Below are 21,613 nucleotides of genomic sequence, written 5' to 3' on the forward strand. Positions count from 1 at the left end.
TATAAATTCTGTCCTTTTTAGACATTTATTTTGTGCACCATGACTTATTGAACTAGTTAGTGGTTTTGCCTTTTGTGGCAGAAGAATTTTTTTTGACCCATCTGCTGTTTGAAGAATCTGTTCTCTCTGCATACTTTGACACTTTCTACTTTTAATACAATTTTTTAAAAGTAGTTTCACCCTGTGACAAAAGCTGTTGCTGATTTGTTGAAGAGCAGGGTTTCTTAATTTTGGCACTATTCACATTTTGGGCAGGATAATTCTTTGTTGTCGGAGGCTGTTCCATCCATTGTAGTTTACTAAGCAGCATCCCCAGCTGCACTAGATGTCAACAGCATGCTTTAGTTGTGACAACCCACAATATTTCCAGACATTGTTGAACATCCCTGGGGTCAAAATCACTCCTGGCTGAGACCACCTGTTGAAGAGAGGGTCAGAGAAGGATGAAATGCAAGAAGGCTGGAAAGAAGATATATGTGGGGTGAGCGTAGAGTGGAACTGAGGAAGCAAAACCAAACACTTTGTTGTCTCATTTTATTTTTGCCTTTGTTCTAGTCTTTTCACTCTTTGTTATTTAGAACAGCCCGAGTTCTTTGGAAACAGCACAACTATGTTTCAGCACCTGCCTTACTTCTTGTGACTCTCTCTTGAGATGGCACAGGTTGAGGGTGAGGAGCCAATATCTGGGGAGGATTAATGTCTTCCATGGGCACAGAAAGAACCCTGGAAATTACTGAGATCAATTCTTTCTTTCTTTCTTTTTTTGTCCCCGATTGTTTCTTTAATCTTTGCTTTCCTGCCCACTATTCCTTTGTGAGTGTTGCTGTGCCTTGATCAGTCTTTGCTAAGGACAATGGTCTGAATCAAGTCCAAGTTCTTCATGCCCCTTTGAACATCATAATTTGTCAAAGAATAAAGGGAGAAATGGTATCCTGGGGGGTAAGTAGAGTGTAGGATGGCTGGTAGCAAAGCAGCTAGCAGATGCAGTAGTGGTTGGATTGTGTTCTTGCAAAGAATTACTGGTTAATCCTCTAAATAATAATAGTAATGATAATAGTTGCTAATAAAAACAGGCCCTTAGTACATGGCAGCTACTGTTTTAAGTGTCTCTCATGAATTAAATCATTTAATCCTCACAACTCCATTACAAAGAACTATTTTTATTTCCATATTAGAGATGAGGAAATCAAGGCCCAGAGGGGTCAAAACAACTTGCCCGAGAGGTAGAGCTGTGTTTTGAATTCATGCACTCTGCCTTCCAATCCTCATTCTTAAGCCCAGTGATATTTACAAACCCCATGGTCACTCTAGAAAATGCCAGTGACATGGAGAAAGGTTCCCTGGGAAGTCTGGGGTTGCTTTGCCATATTTTCCTTTGTTTTGTTCTGCTTTTTGTAATATCTATAATTCTGTAGTTGCTGGATTGTTTTCAGTGTGGAAATTTCCTCAGGGACTTGGGTAAGGTTGCTGACAAACATGCAAGGTCATCTGGGCCCCTCATGTCTTGTGTGAGATATCACTGACACCAGGTCCTGACCCACACATTGAGCTGTGCCCACCTTTTACCACACCTCACCCCCTTCATGTCCTTTCTCCTATGCTCACACAGATTTAATTCAGTCCATCCCTATAGTCATTGATTTGCATATACTTGTAACTTCTTTGCCTCTCAACTCACTGTATAAATTTGGAAAATCCACAATGCTGTTTAAATCTGAGCGTCAATTTTCTCGTTTATTTATTTTTTTTGGAGACAAGGTCTCACTTTGTTGCCCGGGCATGAGGGCAGTGGCATGATCATAGGTCACTACAACCTCAAACTCCTGGGCTCAAGGGATCTTCCTGCCTCAGCCTCCCAGAGTGCTAGGATTACAGGTGTGAGCCACCATGCCCAGCCTGATTTTGGAATATTTGCCTGGCCATTACTCTGTTTCTAATGAAATGGGAGAATAAATATTCTAGTGAGATGCAACTGGCTAGATGCAAACTTTTTCTGTAAGTTTAACTTTAGGAAAAATTTCAAAAGCAAAGGAAACTACAAAAAACCTTATTTGTGTTTTTATTGGAGTTTATCAATTTTATTCATCAATTTTGAGAGAATCGACATCTATGTCCCATTTCCTGATTTTTGCTGTTAAGCCCTTGGTGGTGTCATCCATGTTTGGTTGATCTTATTATTCATATTGTCTTTAAAAGCACTCAACATTAAGTATGCACCCAAATATTTCCTGATTAGATAGATGAAGGAATGTATGATCCCATCTTCTTATTTTCCAATGGAAATAGATTTCTGCTACAAGTAACAGAAGTTTACAGCTACTGGCTTAGCTATACTTAACTTTTTAGGAGAAGATATGGAACATTTCAATGCTCTGATGAAAGTAAAGTGTCCTCTGCTTAGAAAACATGCATGTATAAACCTACACCAAATTTTGCACACAGTTCTAGGAAATTAATGGATACTTGAAACATTCATTCCTTAAACCCAGGTCAGCTAATTTTGCTCCAGCAAGGTCTCAACCTTGGAGGTTTGGGTGTACAGATGAGAGTCAAAGTCAGTTCTGCGTCCATGATCATAGTTATATTAAGACTGTTCCCAACTCTAGAGAAATAACTACCTCAAAGAAAGATCGTAGGATGTTATACTTGTGTGTAGACAAGAACAAGGCAGTTTGTGGTGACTCCTTGCTGCGCTCTCTGGCCCTTGGAAGCCAGAAGGATATTGTCTTTGCCCCTCATCAGAATGTGTCACCTATATTCAATAGCCTAGAAAACTCAGAATTAGGGTGACCATACATCTTGTCTTGCCCAGGACAGTCCTGGGCTTACATCTATTTCGTGTAATTTTTAATAGCATTTTCTTTCACTTTCAAAAGTGTGCTAGTTTCGATAATAAATTATAGGGTCACCCTACTAAGAATGAGCGGCCCTTGATTAATTTCTAGATTTATTTCTTGTCAACCATGTAGATTCCATTCCAAGACCCGATTCTTCTGGAAGAATCCCCATGGTGCCTTCTAACTCTCCTCTTCCTCAGGCTCAGTCCAGACTCTGATCTGCCTGATCAGTACCCAAGCCTTTTGAGATGCTAACACCAGCAGTCAGATACAACTCACCTGCTCAGAATCTTCTTCAGAGAATACCCTCTGGTCCAGATTTCCTTCCACCAGCGGCCCTAGCAGGGTATAGTGAGCACAGTCTTTGGTCTCTGCCACGGGACCATAGCCCAGTTCTACCTGTCCCTGCTGCAGGCGATATCTCTTTCCATTATCCAAGCCCGTCAGCACCGCTATCCGGGTGACTTTTTGTGGTCTCTCCAGAATCACTGTCAAGTGATTGCCTTTTAAAAGATCCAAGACAGAGTAGCTCTCCTGGTTCAGAGTATAAGCATATTGTGGAATCATATCCAACGATGTTTCCATGTCTGTGACGACAGTAGCAATAGGGTTATCTGGTTCCCCAAAGGCTTTGTCCTTCTCCACAGGAAAGCAGCTCTCCTCAACTGCAGAAAAAGTGCCCACATGGTGCAAGACAGAAGGAGTGAAACAAATTGGAATGTTTTGGGCCAAGAGAAGATGGAATTCAGAGAGAAGCAAGGGAGCAGGAGTGTTAAGGAAGAGGAGGAAGAAAGAGGTCAGGCGGGAGAGATCACTAGTGTGGAAAACTTTCCCTGAGATGTGCAGGCTGGAGAACTCCAGGATCACCCAAGGTAGTTCCTCCCAGGCTGATAATGCCCAGTAGATGGAGGAAACAAATTTGGGGCTGCAGCGTACATGATCTTCCATCAACAGAAAGTAATCAGAGAGGCTGCTAGCGAAGTTCATGAGGAGGGCATAGTCTACTTTCTGCCTGGAATAAAGTGCTTCACAGGGTGAGGCGTGATTAGCGTCACTGAGATTTCCTGGGAGAGGAGAGCCACCGAGAAGGCCGTGGATCACCAGCAGCTTCCTGGCATCAATGTGTGGTGCAAAGAGCCTGGAAATGTTGGCAGCTGTTTGGCGGAGCCACTCAGGGTCAGGATCTGACAGGTGGACCAGCACCACGATAGACTTCTGCTCAGGTTCCGAGGACGCTTCAAACACGGACTGCAGGGTGTCCAAGAGGTAGCTCCCACGAGGATGCTGCACTGAGGAAATCCCCACCGTGAGCAGTTCTGGAGGGAGAGAGGGGGACCTTTAGCACTTCAGGATGGTGACGAGTCCCTAGAACTCTCCTCCCAGGTCTTCCCTTATGCCAATACCTGTGACAATTCACATTTCTTTTCCCTGGGTGTGTACAGTCCCGCTGAGGGGTTAATATCTATGTGATCCGAAGTAGTGAAGTGGATTCACGGATCCATATGTTGAAAGGCTACTGGGGGAAGCTTTATGAAGGACAAGGCTCTCTCTCATGGGGAAGGCCACAGGGCACCAAAGGGAAACTTGCGGGCTTGGCAAATTATCTCAGCCTGGCCTTGACCTTCAGAGTTATCTCAGCTACCCCAGATCAATCAAACCTGGATTAGAGGATCTCCAGGGACCCATGTATACCCAAGGGTCTGGCCGTCTAGTGCACTGGGACCTGAAGTCCACACCACCCACCCTCTTTTCCCTCTACCCAGTGCTTTTTCCCATGGTTCCCGCAGTTCCTCTCCCATCCTGTCTTCCGCTCCCTGAGGGCCTGCCATGAATGAGCTTCTCTATGGGACACTAGGGCTTCTCATCCTGTCGGCCATTCAAGGGGTGACCAGGTGGCAGGAAAACACACTCAGGGTTATAACATGCACCAAATCCCATGGCATGGCCCTCCCTCAGAGCACCCTTCTTTCCTCAGCAGATGCCAGTCATTTCCCCTTTGACCCTCCTTCCCTTTTCTTGTTAAACTCCCTTGTCTGGCCTTCTCCTAGCCCGACCTTCCCTCCCGTGTACTCACTCTTTTGCTGGGGAGGGGCTCCAGCCAGGACTTTGTACTTGGCATGTTGGAGTAAAGGGGACCTTTGCTGCATCTCCTTGAAGGTTTCCAGATGGTTCTTGCTTTCAGAGCTGATTTGCTCTACAAGTATTTGCCAAGCTTTCTCCTTTTCTTTCTGAGGATAAGATACATGTGAGCCCTGAGGTTTGTCCCAGATTCTCTGGGGACAACTAAGGAGCAGATCCCCCTTTTAGGGCAGGCCGGGCAAGCCCCAGTACCCAGTCACCAGGGAGGCCGAGTCAGGGCTCAGTTCAGTGCTCTCCCCACCTTGTCATGAGAACACACAGGCTTTCGGCAGAAGCCATGAGTCCCGAGTAGGGGGGTGGGGGGGCTTCCCCAGTTTGGGCAAGATGTCTGTGGGAAGGTCCTAGGCTTATGTGGAGTAAGAATTTGCCTGTCCCCACCATGGCCCACACCTAATTTCTCCTACCATTATCAGCCTGGCAAATGTCATCTAGCTCAGCTTAGGCCTGTGCTAGTGTCTCTGAGATGTGCTGAGGACCAATGCCTGGCCCTGTCCTTAAAGAACATGCACACGGTGCCTCAATTCTGAAGTCCTTCCTTTTGCTCCAATCTGACCACAAATGCATTTCTGAACCACTTCCCCACATCTGCCCTGTGCTTTGCTCCAGCTGATCTAAGATGTTTTGGGAAAAAAATGAGGATTCCTAAACCTTATCACGACTTGTGTGGGATTTGGTCTTCTCCCTTGCAAACTATGTCCACTTGGGGAAGTTACTTCAAATCCCTTCATGTGAGAAATGGGGAGAATAAGATCTCCCGTGCCAGGCCCTGGTTGGGAGGTGGCCAGTGCCCAGGCGGTCCTCGTTGCCTGCTGGTCCTGCCAGTCAGCCTGGTCCTCTAGAGGTGGGTGTGCATTGCCCTCTCCACACGTCAAATGCCCTCTCTCCATCTCTGTCCCTATTCAAATCCCATGCATATTTCAAATCTGGTTCATATTTTTTCTCTGACACTCTCCTGATTGTTCAAGTATTCTCTTGTTAGAACTCCTTATGATGGGACTAATGTTTCACGTAATTGAGATAATTTCCCTCCCACTGAAAGGTAGGCAAATGGTCCAGTCTTTATCTCTGGTACTCACCAATGATACACTGTGCTCAACATGCTCTTCTTTATTCTCTTGGAAGATGAAGCCCAGGAGGACTAAGGACACAGCCACTATGAGATATCTCCATAGGCAGCAGTGCATGGTGCTGGGGCCAGGAACCACTCTGCATAGAAATGTCAGCTGGTTATGGATCCTGACTGCCTCCCACTCAGAGAGCACAAGGGTATTTTCCTCTTGCCTGGAAGCCTGCCACTTCATTGTCCCCATCTCTCTTCCTAGATACCACTGCCTAATTATTTCCTTAACCTTTTCCCTCCCAGATCAACTCTCCCTCCTCTGCTTATAGCCATCTAAGGAAAGACAAAGGCCAAGGAGTTTGATTCTGTTCAGCCTTTACCTTCTTTTTCCCCTCCCCGGGTTTCCAGGTAAAACTGGAGGAGCTACCTTCATTTATCCATTCTTGGAGCAGAGATCCTACCAGAGAGGATGTGTTGCCAAGAAGAGCAAATCCAAGGTTGGGTGTTATATTCTTCCCCATAGTTCAGACTCACGCTGAACACTCCTTTTGGGTTTTATTGCTGGGTAAACTGAGTCTTGTCTATTAGCTCCACACTTACTTTTTGTGTCTGATCCTATTTAGGATGATGTTAGGCATATATATGAGGTTTTGGATCAAGTCAGAAGGACGAAGGGAAATGCTTGTTAGTATATCTTCCCTATGCCAGACTGGTAAGAAGGATGGAAGCCCGGAAGTGACCAGAAATTTCTGATCATGTGAGAGTCTTCACCAGGTTTGGAGTATTATATCCATTGACACCTTTTTGTCTAACAGAAAATGTGGCTTGAGTGTTGAGAGCAGGGATGTCTCTGAAATCTGGGAGAAAAAATGTTAATGAAGGATGGGGTCCTCGAGTGGCTCCTTTGAAGTTGCTGAAACTAGTCACCCCTCCCAGGAGACCCCGCCTGACAACCATTGTTCACCCTGAATGGGGGCTGCTCACCTATCTGGCCTCACACTATGCACCTGTTTTGTGGTGTGGTCGAGATATAGTTTCAAAACCAGCTTTGCAGTCTTTTATCTCAAACCAAGAAATTTGTAGGCCGGGTGCGGTGGCTCACGCCTGTAATCCTAGCACTCTGGGAGGCCAAGGTGGGTGGATTGTTTGAGCTCAGGAGTTCGAGACCAGCCTGAGCAAGAGCAAGACCCTGTCTCTGCTAAAAATAGAAAGAAATTATCTGGCCAACTAAAAAATATATATAGAAAAAATTAGCCAGGCATGGTGGCACATGCCTGTAGTCCCAGCTACTCGGGAGGCTGAGGCAGGAGGATAGCTTAAGCCCAGGAGTTTGAGGTTGCCGTGAGCTAGGCTGACACCACAGCACTCACTCTAGCCCGGGCAACAAAGCGAGACTCTGTCTCAAAAAAAAAAAAAGATTAAGAACAAAATTCTTGCATTAAAATTAGTTGTAATTCTGATGAAGTTCAATTTTTTATTAATGGTCAGTGATTTTTTGGTCTTATTTAAGAAATACCATATACTACAAGGGGGCAACGATATTTTCTTACATTTCCTTCTAGCAGCTTTATGGTGTTAGCTTTTGCGTTTCAGTCTGTGATTCATCTCAAATTAATATTGGTGTCTGAGATGAGGTAGGGGTTGAGCTCATTGTTTTACACTGATATCCAGTTGTTCCAGCACCATTTGTGAAAAAGCCTTTCCCTTCCCTTCAGATTGCCTTAGTAACTTGTCAGAATCAATTAACTGTGTAAGCTTGGAGCTATTTTTATTCTTTTTAGTTTCGTTGATCTATTTGTCTATCTTTACTATTATAAATTGCCTTCCTTCCCTCCACTGTGAGGTCATAATGATGGTCTCCTGTGTTATGTAGGATGGATTTTTATGTAGAATATGAATTAGGGCTCCAATCATTATTTTTCCCGTGTGGATGATCAGGAGAAAATCTTTGCACTATTTATTAAAATGATCATTATTTCCCAACTCATCTGCAATGCTATCTCCATTATAAATCTGGTTTCTATATATCCCTATTTCTATCCCTATATATCCCTATTTCCCAGTGGCCTGTGTTGTGATTGTCCCACTGCTGCTTGTCATAAATTCTACCCTGCATTTTTGCCCGTCACTATAATCTTTGATACCATAGCATCTGCTGGATCATATTGCCCAAGTGGCAAAGCCTCTTGTCTTATGACCTGCTATAAGCCCTTTCTTGCCCCAGGACCCAATCTAAGCTGGCAGCTTTCAGTGTTACCCAGTAAATGAGCTGGAGCAGTGTTCCTAGGTGTGGAAAGTGTTGCCTCCAAAACCTGAGGAAGGCTACAAGGCATTGTGCTTCCTTTGTCATGGTAAAGGATGCAAAATGCTGCAATTTGTCCTTTACTCTGGACCCCTAAAAACTTTAGTCAAGTGGCAAGTTCCTGAATCTTTGCAGGGTTTATCTCTTATCCTCTTACCAAGGCCTCCGGCATCTAAGGTACCTCTTGCTTGTCCTGCCTAAGCAGCATGATGTCATCAGGGTAATGGGTTGATATGATGTTCTGTGGGAGGTCCACCCAGTCTAAATCTCTTTGGATTATATTATGACAGAGAGAAGGAAAGTTAACATAGTTCTGGGGCAGAAATGTGAATAAACATTATCACCTCACATGAACGTGAACCATTTCTGATCTTTTCCAATCAGAACAGAGAAGAATGAACTTGCCAAATCAAAGGCTGCAGAGCATATGCCCAAGGGCTTATTAATATGCTTTAGCAATGATACCATGTCTGCACAGCAGCTGTGATCAGGGCTACTCACCGGATGAGTTTGTGGCAGTCTATGGTCATTTTTCAGGATCTATCTGGTTTCTGCAGGGCCCAGACTAGTGAATGAAACAGACATATGTATGATAGAGTCCACCACCCTTGTATCTTTTAGGTCTCTAATGGTGGCTCTACTTTGTGCCATCAGCCCCCAACCTGGGATATAACACTTTTTAATTTACTATCTGGTGGAAGTATTACTTTCTGGCTAGTGGAAGGATCCTTTGTGTTCTTTCATGCACTGTTAGAATCTTGTGATACGAGCATCAGTTAGTCTTACATGTTCCTGTCCTTTTTAGAAGTCTGGTGTTATTGATCTAAGGAAAGAATTTTGGATGGTAGACCCTTTTGGATAGAAAACCAGAGAAGGCCTTAAGAAGTCCCCTTCTCCCACCCATGACTCTCTAGGACAAAGAGGATATTACCTTCACTCTGCCTTTCAACATGCTGTATCTTCTGTATTAAGCATCCTGAAAGGACCCAGCAAAGAGATGTGTCTGACCAATTTTAAGACTTTAATGTTTTGTTACCTTTGTAGACTCTACCTCCAACCTGACCACACCCAGAACTTCCAATGGCTTCTCTATGTATTTCTCAGTTTCCTTAATCCAGAGGTTGATGTGCCTGACTATTAATCCAGAGGGTAGAGTGGCTGTTACAAGGACTCTCACACATTTCACCTTCTTCCCAGACTCTTCAGATAATACGTGTTTATCCAGGATGCCATTTATGAGGAGCCCCAGCAGAATATAGTCGTCACAGTCATTGATCCTGTTAGTAGAGTCATAGCCCAGTTCTACTTGCCCCTCTTCCAACTGATTCTCCTTCTTTAGTGCAGAGCCAGTCAGCACTTGAATTCGGAACACTACAGCAGGTATGTCCAAAAGCACAGTCAGATGGCTTCCAGCCTTAGCCTCCTTGATATAAAAGAAATTCTCATCCAAGCTATAGGCATTCATGAGAACAGAGCCATTGGTAACATTTAGGTTAGTGTAAATGGTGGCAGCAGGGTTGCTGGGAGAGCCAGTGTCATTTTCCTTAAATTCTTCATCTTTGAGCCTATTGAATTTGCCTTCAAAGGAAGAGTACTGGCCCGTGTGCTGGAAGAGGGAGGGGAAGAACCGGATTGGTTTTTTCTGCATGAGAATGTCAAGGAAATGGGAGAGAAGGGAGTCGCAGGGCATTTCTTGGTAGAAGAGGAGAAGGAAACGAACAAAGCAGGGGAGGTCTCTGGTATGAAAGAGTTTTCCAATGAAGCCCACCTGGGAGAACTCCAGAGTCACCCAAGGTTTCCTCTCCCAGGCAGACAGTATGGAAGCAATCTGGGTGACAAATCCAGGGGCACATTTCACGTCATCTTCGATCATCAGGAAGTAATCAGAGTGGTTGGTAGCAAAGTTCATAAGGAAGGCATAATCCATGTTCTGCTTGGAGTGAAAGACTACATAGGTGGGGGTGTCATTAAAGTATTTCTTAAGGCCCTTCAAGGGAAGATAGCTGTTGAGAGGAGTAGTCATCACTACTAGCTGTCTGGCCTGGACATATGATTTAAAGAGAGTTGAGATGTTGGAGATCATTTGATCAAGCCACTTGGGGTCAGGATCGGCCAGTTGTACCAGAACAATGAAGTGTTTTCGTTCGGACAGGGAGGAAGCAAAGAAGAGAGATTGCAGGGTGTCCAAGAGGTAGCTCCCTCGGGGACGCCACACCGAGGAAATTCCTATGGTCAGCAGTTCTAGGATTGGGGAGAAAAGAGGACCTTTATCAACTTAGAGGACTGAGGGAAGTATTTGCTGTGGGTGAGGTTATGATATTGTCTTAGGTCTTTCTGTATGCCAACTTCATGTATTCCTATGGTTATTTCACATTTTCTCTCCCCCAGGACCAAGTGTAGACCATATTAGGAGTTAATATCTGGTCACAAATGGAGAATTTTTTTTAAAAAAAATTATTACCTTTGAAAACTATTGTGAGGGAAATGTATAAAGGTAACAAACTAAATATTTGCATGTATGTCCCCTCCCACCCAAAATTCTACTGAAAAAAACAGGAAGGTTGCCCTGAGAGAACCACAATATTTGAAGAATTCTGGAAGACAGAGAGAATATGGAATAGGGCTCATAGAGAAATAAAGGAATCTACAGTCCAAAAGACACGCAAGAGAACAACTGAACAGGTGCATCTTTCTACAAAAAACCTTGGGGAGACTCTAAGTTCAGAGCCACCAATACAAAGAAGAGGAGTGGGCCCTGGGCTGGTCATCTGGATAATTAATTATAGAACCATTTCCAGAACCACTGAGCCAGTGGCCACCAAGGGGCTGGTGGTGGCAGCATTTACCCTCAGACTAAAGTCCTAAGGATTTTTTGTCTAAATAATGTGTTCTGCCAGGGGAAAGCTCATGGTGTGAGTCTGGGGCTGGAGAAGACATCAGAACCGAAGCCAAGGACTCCAGGTAACAGAGGTGGGAAAGGAGATACCATGGCTAACTATGGCCTTTGCCTCTAGGATAAAGCTCTACATGTGGCTCTCTGAAGTAAGTTCCGAAATGAAGAGGCTGCCAGCGGGTGTCTAAGGCAGATCAGTGAGGACATGCCTCAGATGACTTAGGACTCTACTAGAAGAGATGGGGGATACTGTGCCCAGAAGATCAGCTACCCACATCCCCCACTGACCCCATGTGTCACTCCTCCTTACAATCAAATGGAGGCAGGCTTCCATAATCACTTTCACAGAGAGGCAAATGGGGATGGCTATTTAGAACAAAGAAGTTCAAAGTTCATTTCAGATCTTCAAATATAAATCTGAAACAGGAATCATCAATATAATGGAAGATAACTCCAGAAATAGAAGCTACCAGAGGAAACAAGGAATTGGAGAATGTCAAACATGTTAAATCAATACTCAGATCGGAGAGGAAATCACATTCTTTGGCAAAAGAACAGGCTGATATGAATCTGAAAGTGTTTGTAGAAAATATGGATGTGGGGACTTGATCAAGTTGAGGTTAGATTTTTGGGCAATGATACTTCACGGGTTGGTGATGTGTTCTTCCACCTGAAGGCACATAATGGCAGGTTGTCTCTGTTTTTATGATGTCAGCAGCCTTTGATGTTCAATGCCTAGATCTGTTACTACATTAAGGGTTACAATGCACTGATATTCTAAGTCAAGCATTTCTTCATTGATTATCTGGAATGTTCTATAAAGAGAAAATTCCCCTCATTTACTTTTTGGTTACCCAGTGGTATAGTTCATATAGCAAAGCAGGACAAATGCTTGATAGTTTCCCTTTGTTTATCAGCTTTCAGAATAATGGATTGATTTCCTAGCATTCTGAAATGAGGACAATATGTGTCAGGTTTTTTTTTTTTGTATCCATATTAACTCATGGATTTTATGTTTTTCAACCATTGAAATTTTATTCTTGTTGATGCTTAAATTGTTCCATCTTTGGCAAGTAGCTTCTTAAAGTTGAATCCTGAGCAGTTTTGATACAACTTTAGTCACTTTTTAAAAGCTTCCTTGCTATCTGGTATGACATTTCCTGCCGTGGACTGGGAATCACCCATTTTTACAAGGGTCCCTGGTTATTTTTAGTGGAAAATGATATTTAGAGTCTATAATCTGGGCACCAGGGGTGCTCACTGCTAGTCAGTTGGTAATTTCTAGGCCCTAGTGGGCAGAGTTAAACATTAAAAAAAAATAAGGTAAAATACATCATGAGTTCATACTGATATTTCAAAATACATTCAATTAAAATGCATTTAAACTTAAAGAAAAAGGTAGTTTCTCTTCATCTAGAGTTCTTTGTGTTATCAAAACCAACAAACTTAAGCACTCCTGGACCTAATCTTATTTTATTGACATAATAAACAGTTTAGCCCTGTCCTTTGAATTCTTAAAGTACTTGAATCATTAAAAGCTTATCATGTCTCAAGGTTTATTTTTTTTCTTATCAAAGATGATTGCAACCTGTGGAGATCCAGTGGCTGTCACAGTCAGACTGCGGGAGTCACAGTGCCAAGGGAAGCTGGCTCAGCAAGAGAATCACAAAGTCTTGACTGAGCTGAGAGTGTAAAGGCCACACGTTCTCTGCCACAAACACCAACAACAGATATCTGCAGGGTTGTCAGCATCAGAGAAAAAAGGACACATACCAATGCTGCAGAGGCCAGTGAGGACCACAGGCCAATCCAGGCTGGAGCTATACTTTTGGGAGTAGTTAGAAGATAGATGGTGACTCAAGCTGTGAGATTGGAAGAGGTCACCAAGATAGTGAGTCTAGACAAGGACCGAGCCCTGGAGTACATCAACATTTAGAGGTTGGAAAGAGAAGATAAACCAGCAAAAGAGAGTGAGGATCTCTACCAGCAAAGTCGGAGGAAAACCAGGAGAGTTTGGAATTCTGGAAGCAATTTAAAGGGAATGTTGAAAGAAGAGAGTGGAGTACTGTGTCAATGCTGTGATAGGTCAAGGAAGATAGAGATCAGTGGGTACAGCTATGTGGAAGCTACTGGGTATCTAGATAAGAGTAATTTTGGCTGCAATGATGAGGGCAAAAATGTGTGGTTTAAGAGAGGTTTCTTTCTTTTTTCAAAATGAGAAAAATTGCAGCATGTGTTTGTACGACAACAGGAGAGAGGGAAAATGGATGGCCCAGAAGAGAGACAATTGCTTGAGTGATGCTAACGAGCAGTTAGGAAGAGGTGGAATCTAGTGCCAAACTGGAGAGGCTGGCGCTAGATGGGAACGTGGACAGTTCATCTGGGCCAAGAGAAGGGAACTTTGCTGAAGTCTGACCGTGAGTTCTAGAGAGCACAGTGGAAGGGTGTGAGAAGTTGAGGAGGTGGCGTCAGAAAGGATGTTCAGAGCTTTATGGGAGGAGAGTGTGGAGGACGAGAACTGCCCCGGGTTTCTTGTATTAATAGTAACCTATTTAAACTGGAACGTGCTTCTCTCAAAATAGGAATATCCATCTTCTCATGCAGAAGTTTCTTGACTCTCTCATTTCTGCTTCTCTCTCTGATTGACTTCTTCGTTTAGTGATATGGCAAATCTGACATCCAGTGACCCACGGGTTTCTTTTAGGACTGGGTTATTACCAGTAATGTGTACATGCAGCCTCATTCTCAGCTTCTCTGGACTCTTGCACTCAGTGGAGTGAGAAAGAGGCAAAAATCTTCTGTTCCTCTGAATGTTTAAGTGCCTATTCTACTTTCCTGGGCTTCGAGTAACTTTCTTTAGATTTGCAAACTGAGGACACTGGAACAGGTGGTGGTACAATGTATCAGAAAGCTGATGATGTTCTTAGATCTAAACTGCATTCTTCAATCCAGCTTTATGTGAAGAAAAAGGGGAGGATGTTTCACTTAAATCCCTAGCCAAGCCCCGTGTATTTCTGAATTGGTCCAAGGCCAAGAGAAGAGAGAGACACCTGGACAAATGCCTCATTTAACATCGACATTAAATGAAATCCAGCTCTATACATTTTACTGAAAAATACACACATGCGACACAAAAATGCTGAAATAGTAATGAACAAAAGTATTGTGCAAATGCTAAGAATTGAATTCACTTATTTCAAAGCTATATTTAAAACTTTAGAAATACAAGCAGAAATAGATATATCCAAAGTCACATTGGGAAACATTTTATCTCTCTCAGAAATCAACAGATTAAATAAACAAAAATGAAGAAACAGAATTTTGAATAATGAAACAAAATTCATTGCGTGTACGTGTGTGTATATGTGCAGTGCTCAGCTGAAGATACACATTCCACTTAGATATCCAAAAAAATGTCGACCATACATTAGGCCATGAAGACAATTTTGATTTTAATTGTCCTTAAGATACCAATTTTATAGGCCATATTCTTTGATTACAATGCAATAAAACTAAAACTAATCATGAAAGTCTAACTAAAAGTATCCCTTTGGAAGCAAAAAATCAGTATTCTAAACATCTCTTGGATTCAAGAAGAAATCGAAATGGAAGTTACCAGCTACTTAGAAATAAATGGGACAGGAACACCATAGACCAAGCCCTGTGGGACATGGTTACCGTGGGACTTAGAGGAGAAGTAAAACCTTTCAATGTATTTGCTAGAAAAAAACATAGAAAATAAGGAAAATGAGAACACAATCAAAGGAACTAAGGCAAAAATAAAACTAAGGGAAGCAGAGTGTGGAATTAGGAAAACAAAAGCAAAATGGTAATTAAATACAATAGGTTAAAAAATGTAGAAGATCAATAAAAGGTGGTTGTTAGAAAATATTAAACTAAATTATGGTTAAAAGGGGAGAAAATGTAAATAATGTTAGGAATAAAACAACGTGTCATAACTAGAGGAATGAAGATTTTAAAAATATCGTAAGTGCAAACAAATCGTTAGAAAAATAGACAAAATTTAGGAATTGGCATGTCACGAAATACAAAATATAAATGACCGATAGACACATGAGAGCATAAATGACCAATAGACAGGTGCTCGACCATACTGGTAATCAGAGAAGAGCAAATCAGAACCAAAGAATTACAGAAGTTGAAAAATAGGACGCTGCTAACAGCTGGCAAAGATGTAGAGTAACAAGACTTCATATTTTAATGGCAGGAATATAAACTAAGCCATTTAAAAAAGCTTTAGCATGTTGATATATTTAAAACATAATTTGCATTAGAGAGTGAACCAGTGATAACTGCGTGTGTGTACTTTTTCGTTTTTATTTTGGTAAGCCATTTACAGTTTGGCAAAATCTAAGAAAGTGGAAGGTATACATATCCTCTAAGCTAGCAATTTTACTACTAGGAATATACCCTCCAGAATTTCTCACGTGTGTTCATAAGGATTTGTGTACATGAATATTCACAGCAACGTTCTTGGAAATAGCGAAAACTGGAAGTAACCTAAGTGTCTATCAACAGAAGAATGGATCAACATATTATGATGGTTCATTCAACTCGGTTAAATGTTTTATATATAGTAATACAAACATCACATTAAGTGAAAAGGAGTGAAAAGGAAGTGAAAGAAATCTCTCAAACATAACATTAAGTGAAAAAAGCAAGTCCTGGAGGAAACCCATACAGTTAGTTTTATACCATTTTTATGAAGTTTAAAAACAAGCAAAATAGACCAGGCGCGGTGGCTCATGCCTATAATCCTAGCACTCTGGGAGGCCGAGGCCGGAAGATTGCTTGAGGTCAGGAGTTAGAGATCACCCTGAGCAAGAAGGATACCCCATCTCCACTAAAAATAGAAAAAATTAGCAAGGCGTGGTGGCTCGTGCCCGAGGCAGGAGGATTGCTTGAGCCCAGGAGTTTGAGGTTGCTGTGAGCTAGGCTGATGCCACGGCACTCACTCTAGCCTGGGCAACAAAGTGAGACTCTGTCTCCAAAAAAAAAAAAAGAACTGTAACATACAGAGGAACACACCTAGCCAGAATTTTGAAAGATCTATAAAAGAAAATAACAAAGCTGTAATGAAGCTCATAAAAGAAGACTTGTATACATGTAGATACATAACACATTTGTGAATGGTATGATCAGTATTATAAAGGCATTAAGTAACTCCAAGTTTATCTGTAAATTTAATGCAATCTCAATCAAGAGTATTTTTCATAGAGTTTGATAAGCTAATTAAAAAATTCATCTGGAAGAGAAAAAATAAAGACTAGACAAAAATTTGAAAGAGTACAATAATAAGTCGGGGAGGGAGGATTATTCTAAAAACATGTACAGTAAAGCAACAAAGCTCAAATCATAAGGAATTGGTAGAGGAACATTTAAAAAAGTCAATGGAATAAAATGGTTTCCAGAAATAAGCCCATGTATACGTTGGAGCTTCTATGACAAGGGGAGCATTTCTTATCAGTGGGGTGTGTGTGTGGGGGAGATGGAGTATTTAATAAATGGTACTGAGATCATAGGATATCAAATTTTAAATAAAGCTAATTATCTAGCTCACATGTTACTTAAAAATAAATTTCATCTGTGTAAACTGTTTCTACCTGAAAAAGCAAAACCATGAGAGTATTAGAAGAACTTATAGTGAAAGTTTTCCAAAAATAATCTTGTGGTAGGGAAGTTTTTCCCTTAAGCAAGACAAGGAACCCAGAAGCCATAAAAATCATGGACAGATTTGATTATATAAGATTTAAAAATATCCATATGACAAAAGAATAATGAACAAAACACAAGCAGCAGAGAATATATTTGACACAGAATAAATATTTATAACACATAAAAAACTCCTACAAATCAACAACAAAAAGTAATCAATCCAATAGAAAATGACCAAAGGATGTGAACAGGCAATTCATAGAATACATAAAAATGATCTTTAAACATATATTTCAAAAAAGCCAAACTATTACTAATAATCAGGGATAGCAAATAACAACAAATATCACCAAATAAAAGGAAATGTTTTCTGCTCCTTAAACTGGCAAACAACAATAGCACTGGCAAGATTGTGAGGAAATGGACACTCCAAAACTGATGTGATTATAAATTAGTATCCTTTTTAAATACAATGTGGAGGTATCAATCAAAATCTAAAGTGTATGCTCTTTGACCCATTAGTTTCATGTATAGGAGTATTTCCCATAGAAATATTTTTACATATGAGCAAAAATATATTAATTGTGACATTGATTATAATAGAAAAATATAGAAAACTGAGTGCCCATCAATAAGGAATGATTAAATAAAATTTTTACATTCAGACTATGTTGTTGCCAGCAGTTAAAAAAAGAATGAGGTAAGGGAAAATTCTCCGACATACACATATTAATGAATGAAGAAAGAAAATCTTAGAACAATACATATAAAGCGATCTTTTTAAATCCCACAGATATAGCATACATGCAAATGCTAGAAAGATGTGTAGATTTCAGGAAGGGTACTCATCACACTCCTGGGGTGGGGGAAGAAATGGGGGACAAAAAGAAACTTTCACTTTCTACTCTCTATACAATAGATATTTACAATGTATTCTACGGAAATAGTTTACAATGAGAAGGTGTTCATCTGCTGCAAATGAAGGTTTTTACAGACTGTGAGGGTAGCTCACACCAAGGATGGAAGGACAAGGTCTCTAGCATATGGAAAGCCTAAAGAGCATTAAAACCAATTTTGGTGACCTGAAACTTTCATAGTCCTGGCTTTGCTCTCCAGAATCATCTCCTGTGCTGCAGATCTGCCAAACTATACTTCTTAGGCTTTAATGTGCACACCAATCACCTGTGGGTCTGGTTAAAATGAAAATTCTGATTCTGTAGGTCTAGGGTGGGCCTAGGGGACTGCATTTCTAACAAGCTCCCAGATATTGCTGATGTCTGTCCACAGACTACACCTTGAGTGGCAAAGCACTAGATGGTCTCTAGACCTCCGTGGAACCTAAGGAGACTACGCACTCAAGACTCTGCATTGCCACCTCTCAACTTCTTTCCCTTACAGTCAGTTCTCCTTCCCACACTTTCCTTCTGTATTTTCCCATCATCTCCGTAGTTTCATCAGAAGATGGAATGGGATATTAATGAACTCAGAATTACTATTAATTGTAGTCTAAATTCCACAGGCCTGATCCTTCATCTCTGCATTCCTGCCTTCTTCCCCCAGGAATCTGTTTCCTTTCCTTTCCACTTGTCTTCCCTCTCTACTCTTACCTGACCTGGATGATCTACAGCCGGTGTGGATACTCACTTTTTTCCATCGGAAGGGCTCCAATCAAGATACGGGAGCTCACATTTTTGAGTGGTTCTGAGTTTCTCTGCATATCTTTGAAGGTTTTCAGGTGGCTTGTTTTAACAGGGCTGATCTGCATCCGGGCTCTCTGCCAAGCTACCATCTTCTTTTCCCTCTGAGAAGAGGGTGAGTTTCAGCTCTATAGTTCATTCTCTTTGAAAATAATAGCTAGTAGGATCCCCCCTTACATAATGTAATGAAATAGTCACCAGGGTACCACAGGAGATTGCTCAGGCTCAATTTAAGTTTCTTCCTTATCTTCTGAAAAAGTTCTACCCTATGGGTTTTATATAGATTGTGGATCCTGGGGCAAACGGAGTTGGTAATTCTCTAGCCTGGGTTACATGTAGGGAATGAGATGATGGCAGTCTATGCCACTCTTCACCCACAGTTATCGCATGATTACAGTCTGATATGCCTCGCCTACTCCCATGAAGGGCAGAGCATGTTAGGTGTGAAAGATACAGAAGGCCAGGTAATACCGTCCCAGTGCCCCAATCTAAAGTCTTTCCCATTGCTGGCATTCCACCTTTCCAAATTCATTCACCACTCTCCCTGCTTTTTCTGGGTTCTGGTGAAATTTTCTCTACTCCCTAGAATTTTTCTTGACTTGGAGAAATGACTCAACTGCTCTGAGGTTCAGGATCCTAATGCATAAAATGGAAGAAAATGTATAACTTTGAAAACCAAGGAAATTTTCTAAAATGGGAAACATAAAACAAGAAGAAAAATTTCTATCTCATCGGAAGGCGCCAACTCTGCTGAAACATTAAATAAGTGTTATTTCTTCCCAGCCCTCAATTCTCTTTCTTCCAGAGGGCCGCCATCCCTTACTGTCTTCATCAGAGAAAAACGATACGTTGATTCCTCAAGCTTTCTTGTCTTTCCTTGAATGTCTACGGTATTTGTGACAATTTCACACAAATAGACACTTAGAGGATGCCTTCTTTCTTTTCAGTCCAGGGACTTCAAGTTTGCCCCACCCCAAATTTCTTGTACTTACCCAAGATAGAAAACTTGTAGTATCAAAGGGGTTTTCATCAATGAAATAGAAGATTGGGAGCACCAATACTGCTGCAATAGTGATAAGTCTCCACAGCAAAGCTTTCATGGTGCTGGGTTTGGGAACTTGTAGAGCTGTTTCCCAATCTGTGATCCTTGGAAGTACACTCAGGTGCCTGCAATTTATACACTATTGAGAAAAGTTTCATCTGATGGTAATATTAAAAACTTTTCTAATTTCAAAAAATTAAATTTCTCTCTTGCAGTTATAACTTACAATAGAAAGACATTATCATTGAATAAATGTAGTTTCCAAAGCCAGTAATTCTGAACCTTGGGTTCTTAGATATATATTCTTAGGAGTCCTTAAGCACTTTTTTCCCTCAAAAGAGGACTTTATATTTCTCATGTTTGAGAAACACATGTGTATAGAAGTGTATGCAAGGTGCTCTTAATCTCACAGCCAGGGCTACCCTATACTTGCCTGCAAATCTCCCTATTTATCCATTCCTTCATTTCTTTTCTTCTGGACACCACGGTTTAATTAAATTTCCCAAGCTCTTTCCCACCTTGACTGCCCCACCTGCATACTCCCTAACCTGATTTCCATTGAGGGTAAGGTGAAGGGCAAGGAGCTTCATTCGGTTCCAATAGGAGTTTCTGGGTGCATTACAGGGGAACATTTCTCATTCCCACATTTGAACCCTGAGGAGGAAAGGAAGGGGTGAAGAGGGAATGAGTGAGGAATTGAGAGAGGGTGATCTTTAATGAATATTTGTGGTAGAAGAATTGTGGAAGATCCTATTAACTCCTTTACCCTACTGACTCTCTGAAGCCAGGAAGACATTCTCTGGACTTCGCTCTTGTCTGTGTTGCCTAGATTATGCATCATGGAATGTTCTAGAATGGGATACCTGAAGGCTTTAATTCTCTCTCTCCTCCAAGCTCTGTCCCTTCCAAAATGCTCACTGCTTCCTCTGGCTACCACTAATTCTTATGTGTGATAGATTTTGACCTGATTCATGATGAGCCAGGAGTTCTGTGAGGTGGTGATAGACTTTAATCAGACACTTACTTCCCTCTTCCTCTTCTCTTTGTACAACCCTCAGTGGGATCAGAACACAGTTTAAGCCACATTCAAAGACTGTAGCTCCAAGAAAACAGTGGGTCATTTGGTCTTCTGCAAACTTAAACCTCAAGCCAGCATTTCCTCTTGTTTTTAGGTGTGACATGTCTATTTCCCCACAGATTTTCCTGCCTGATTCCAGAGACTGTCCTCCTTGTATATCTCTGAGGTTTGCTTGTCAGGAGCTTTGGGAATAACTTCATGTTTTCCCAGGGGGGGGGGTCCTCCCCTCCATTACCTGAAGTCTAGACCGTTTTTGGTTATGTATTCATCACTCCTGAATCTTTTTCATGTCATCTTCCTTTGTCCTTCTGGATGACTACTGAACAAAATGTAGACATGGGCACTCATTAAGGCTCTAAGGTAGGTTATGCATGGGGTCAAGTCAGAGGTTCCAGACACAACCTCCCTTTCTGACAGGAGCCAGTCCCACAGGGCTTTTGAGGAGGCAGCAAGTAAGGAGATTAAAAAGTTTTGGTTTTTTAAAAAAGGTTTAACCACAACACATGAAAGTCCTCACCTTGACTGGAGCTGTAGTTTCATGTAAGATTTTCTTTTTCTGGGTGCACAGGAACTGAGCTCTACACTTGACTCTTCAGGGCTTTTCCCAAAGTCAGGAAGTGACTGTAATGTTTGGGAGGACAGTGATGAGGCCAGAATGTGCATCCTCTGAGGCCAGATAAAGCTGGTCACCACTCTCAGATGATATCCCCCTGACAACCATTGTTCTCCCTGAATGTGGGGGGCGGGGAACATTTACCAACCCAGCCTCACACCTAGCACCAGCTCCAGGGTAAGGGATGGTGAGGAAGATCTGATATCAGCTACCCGGGATTCTGACCTGGATCCGGGGATGTGGACTGTAACTGGGACACATATTTCTCCAACTAAA

General features: G+C 41.8%; 2 protein-coding genes across 2 annotated transcripts; both read right to left on the minus strand.

The window, feature by feature from the left end:
- Nucleotides 1-3,101: 3,101 nt before the first annotated feature.
- Nucleotides 3,102-5,159, minus strand: LOC123626969 (alpha-1,6-mannosyl-glycoprotein 4-beta-N-acetylglucosaminyltransferase-like). Its single transcript, XM_045536271.1, has 2 exons — nucleotides 4,912-5,159; nucleotides 3,102-4,153 (listed from the first exon to the last, which is right to left on the minus strand). Exons 1-2 carry the CDS (start codon nucleotides 4,982-4,984, stop codon nucleotides 3,102-3,104), a joined length of 1,125 nt encoding a protein of 374 aa, XP_045392227.1. The 5' UTR covers nucleotides 4,985-5,159.
- Nucleotides 5,160-9,359: 4,200 nt separating this feature from the next.
- LOC123627103 (alpha-1,3-mannosyl-glycoprotein 4-beta-N-acetylglucosaminyltransferase C-like) lies at nucleotides 9,360-19,704 on the minus strand. Its single transcript, XM_045536515.1, has 3 exons — nucleotides 19,597-19,704; nucleotides 18,552-18,708; nucleotides 9,360-10,579 (listed from the first exon to the last, which is right to left on the minus strand). Exons 1-3 carry the CDS (start codon nucleotides 19,702-19,704, stop codon nucleotides 9,360-9,362), a joined length of 1,485 nt encoding a protein of 494 aa, XP_045392471.1.
- Nucleotides 19,705-21,613: the final 1,909 nt, after the last annotated feature.

This window comes from Lemur catta, chromosome 23 (genome assembly GCF_020740605.2).
Source record: "Lemur catta isolate mLemCat1 chromosome 23, mLemCat1.pri, whole genome shotgun sequence".
Lineage (NCBI taxonomy): Eukaryota > Metazoa > Chordata > Mammalia > Primates > Lemuridae > Lemur > Lemur catta.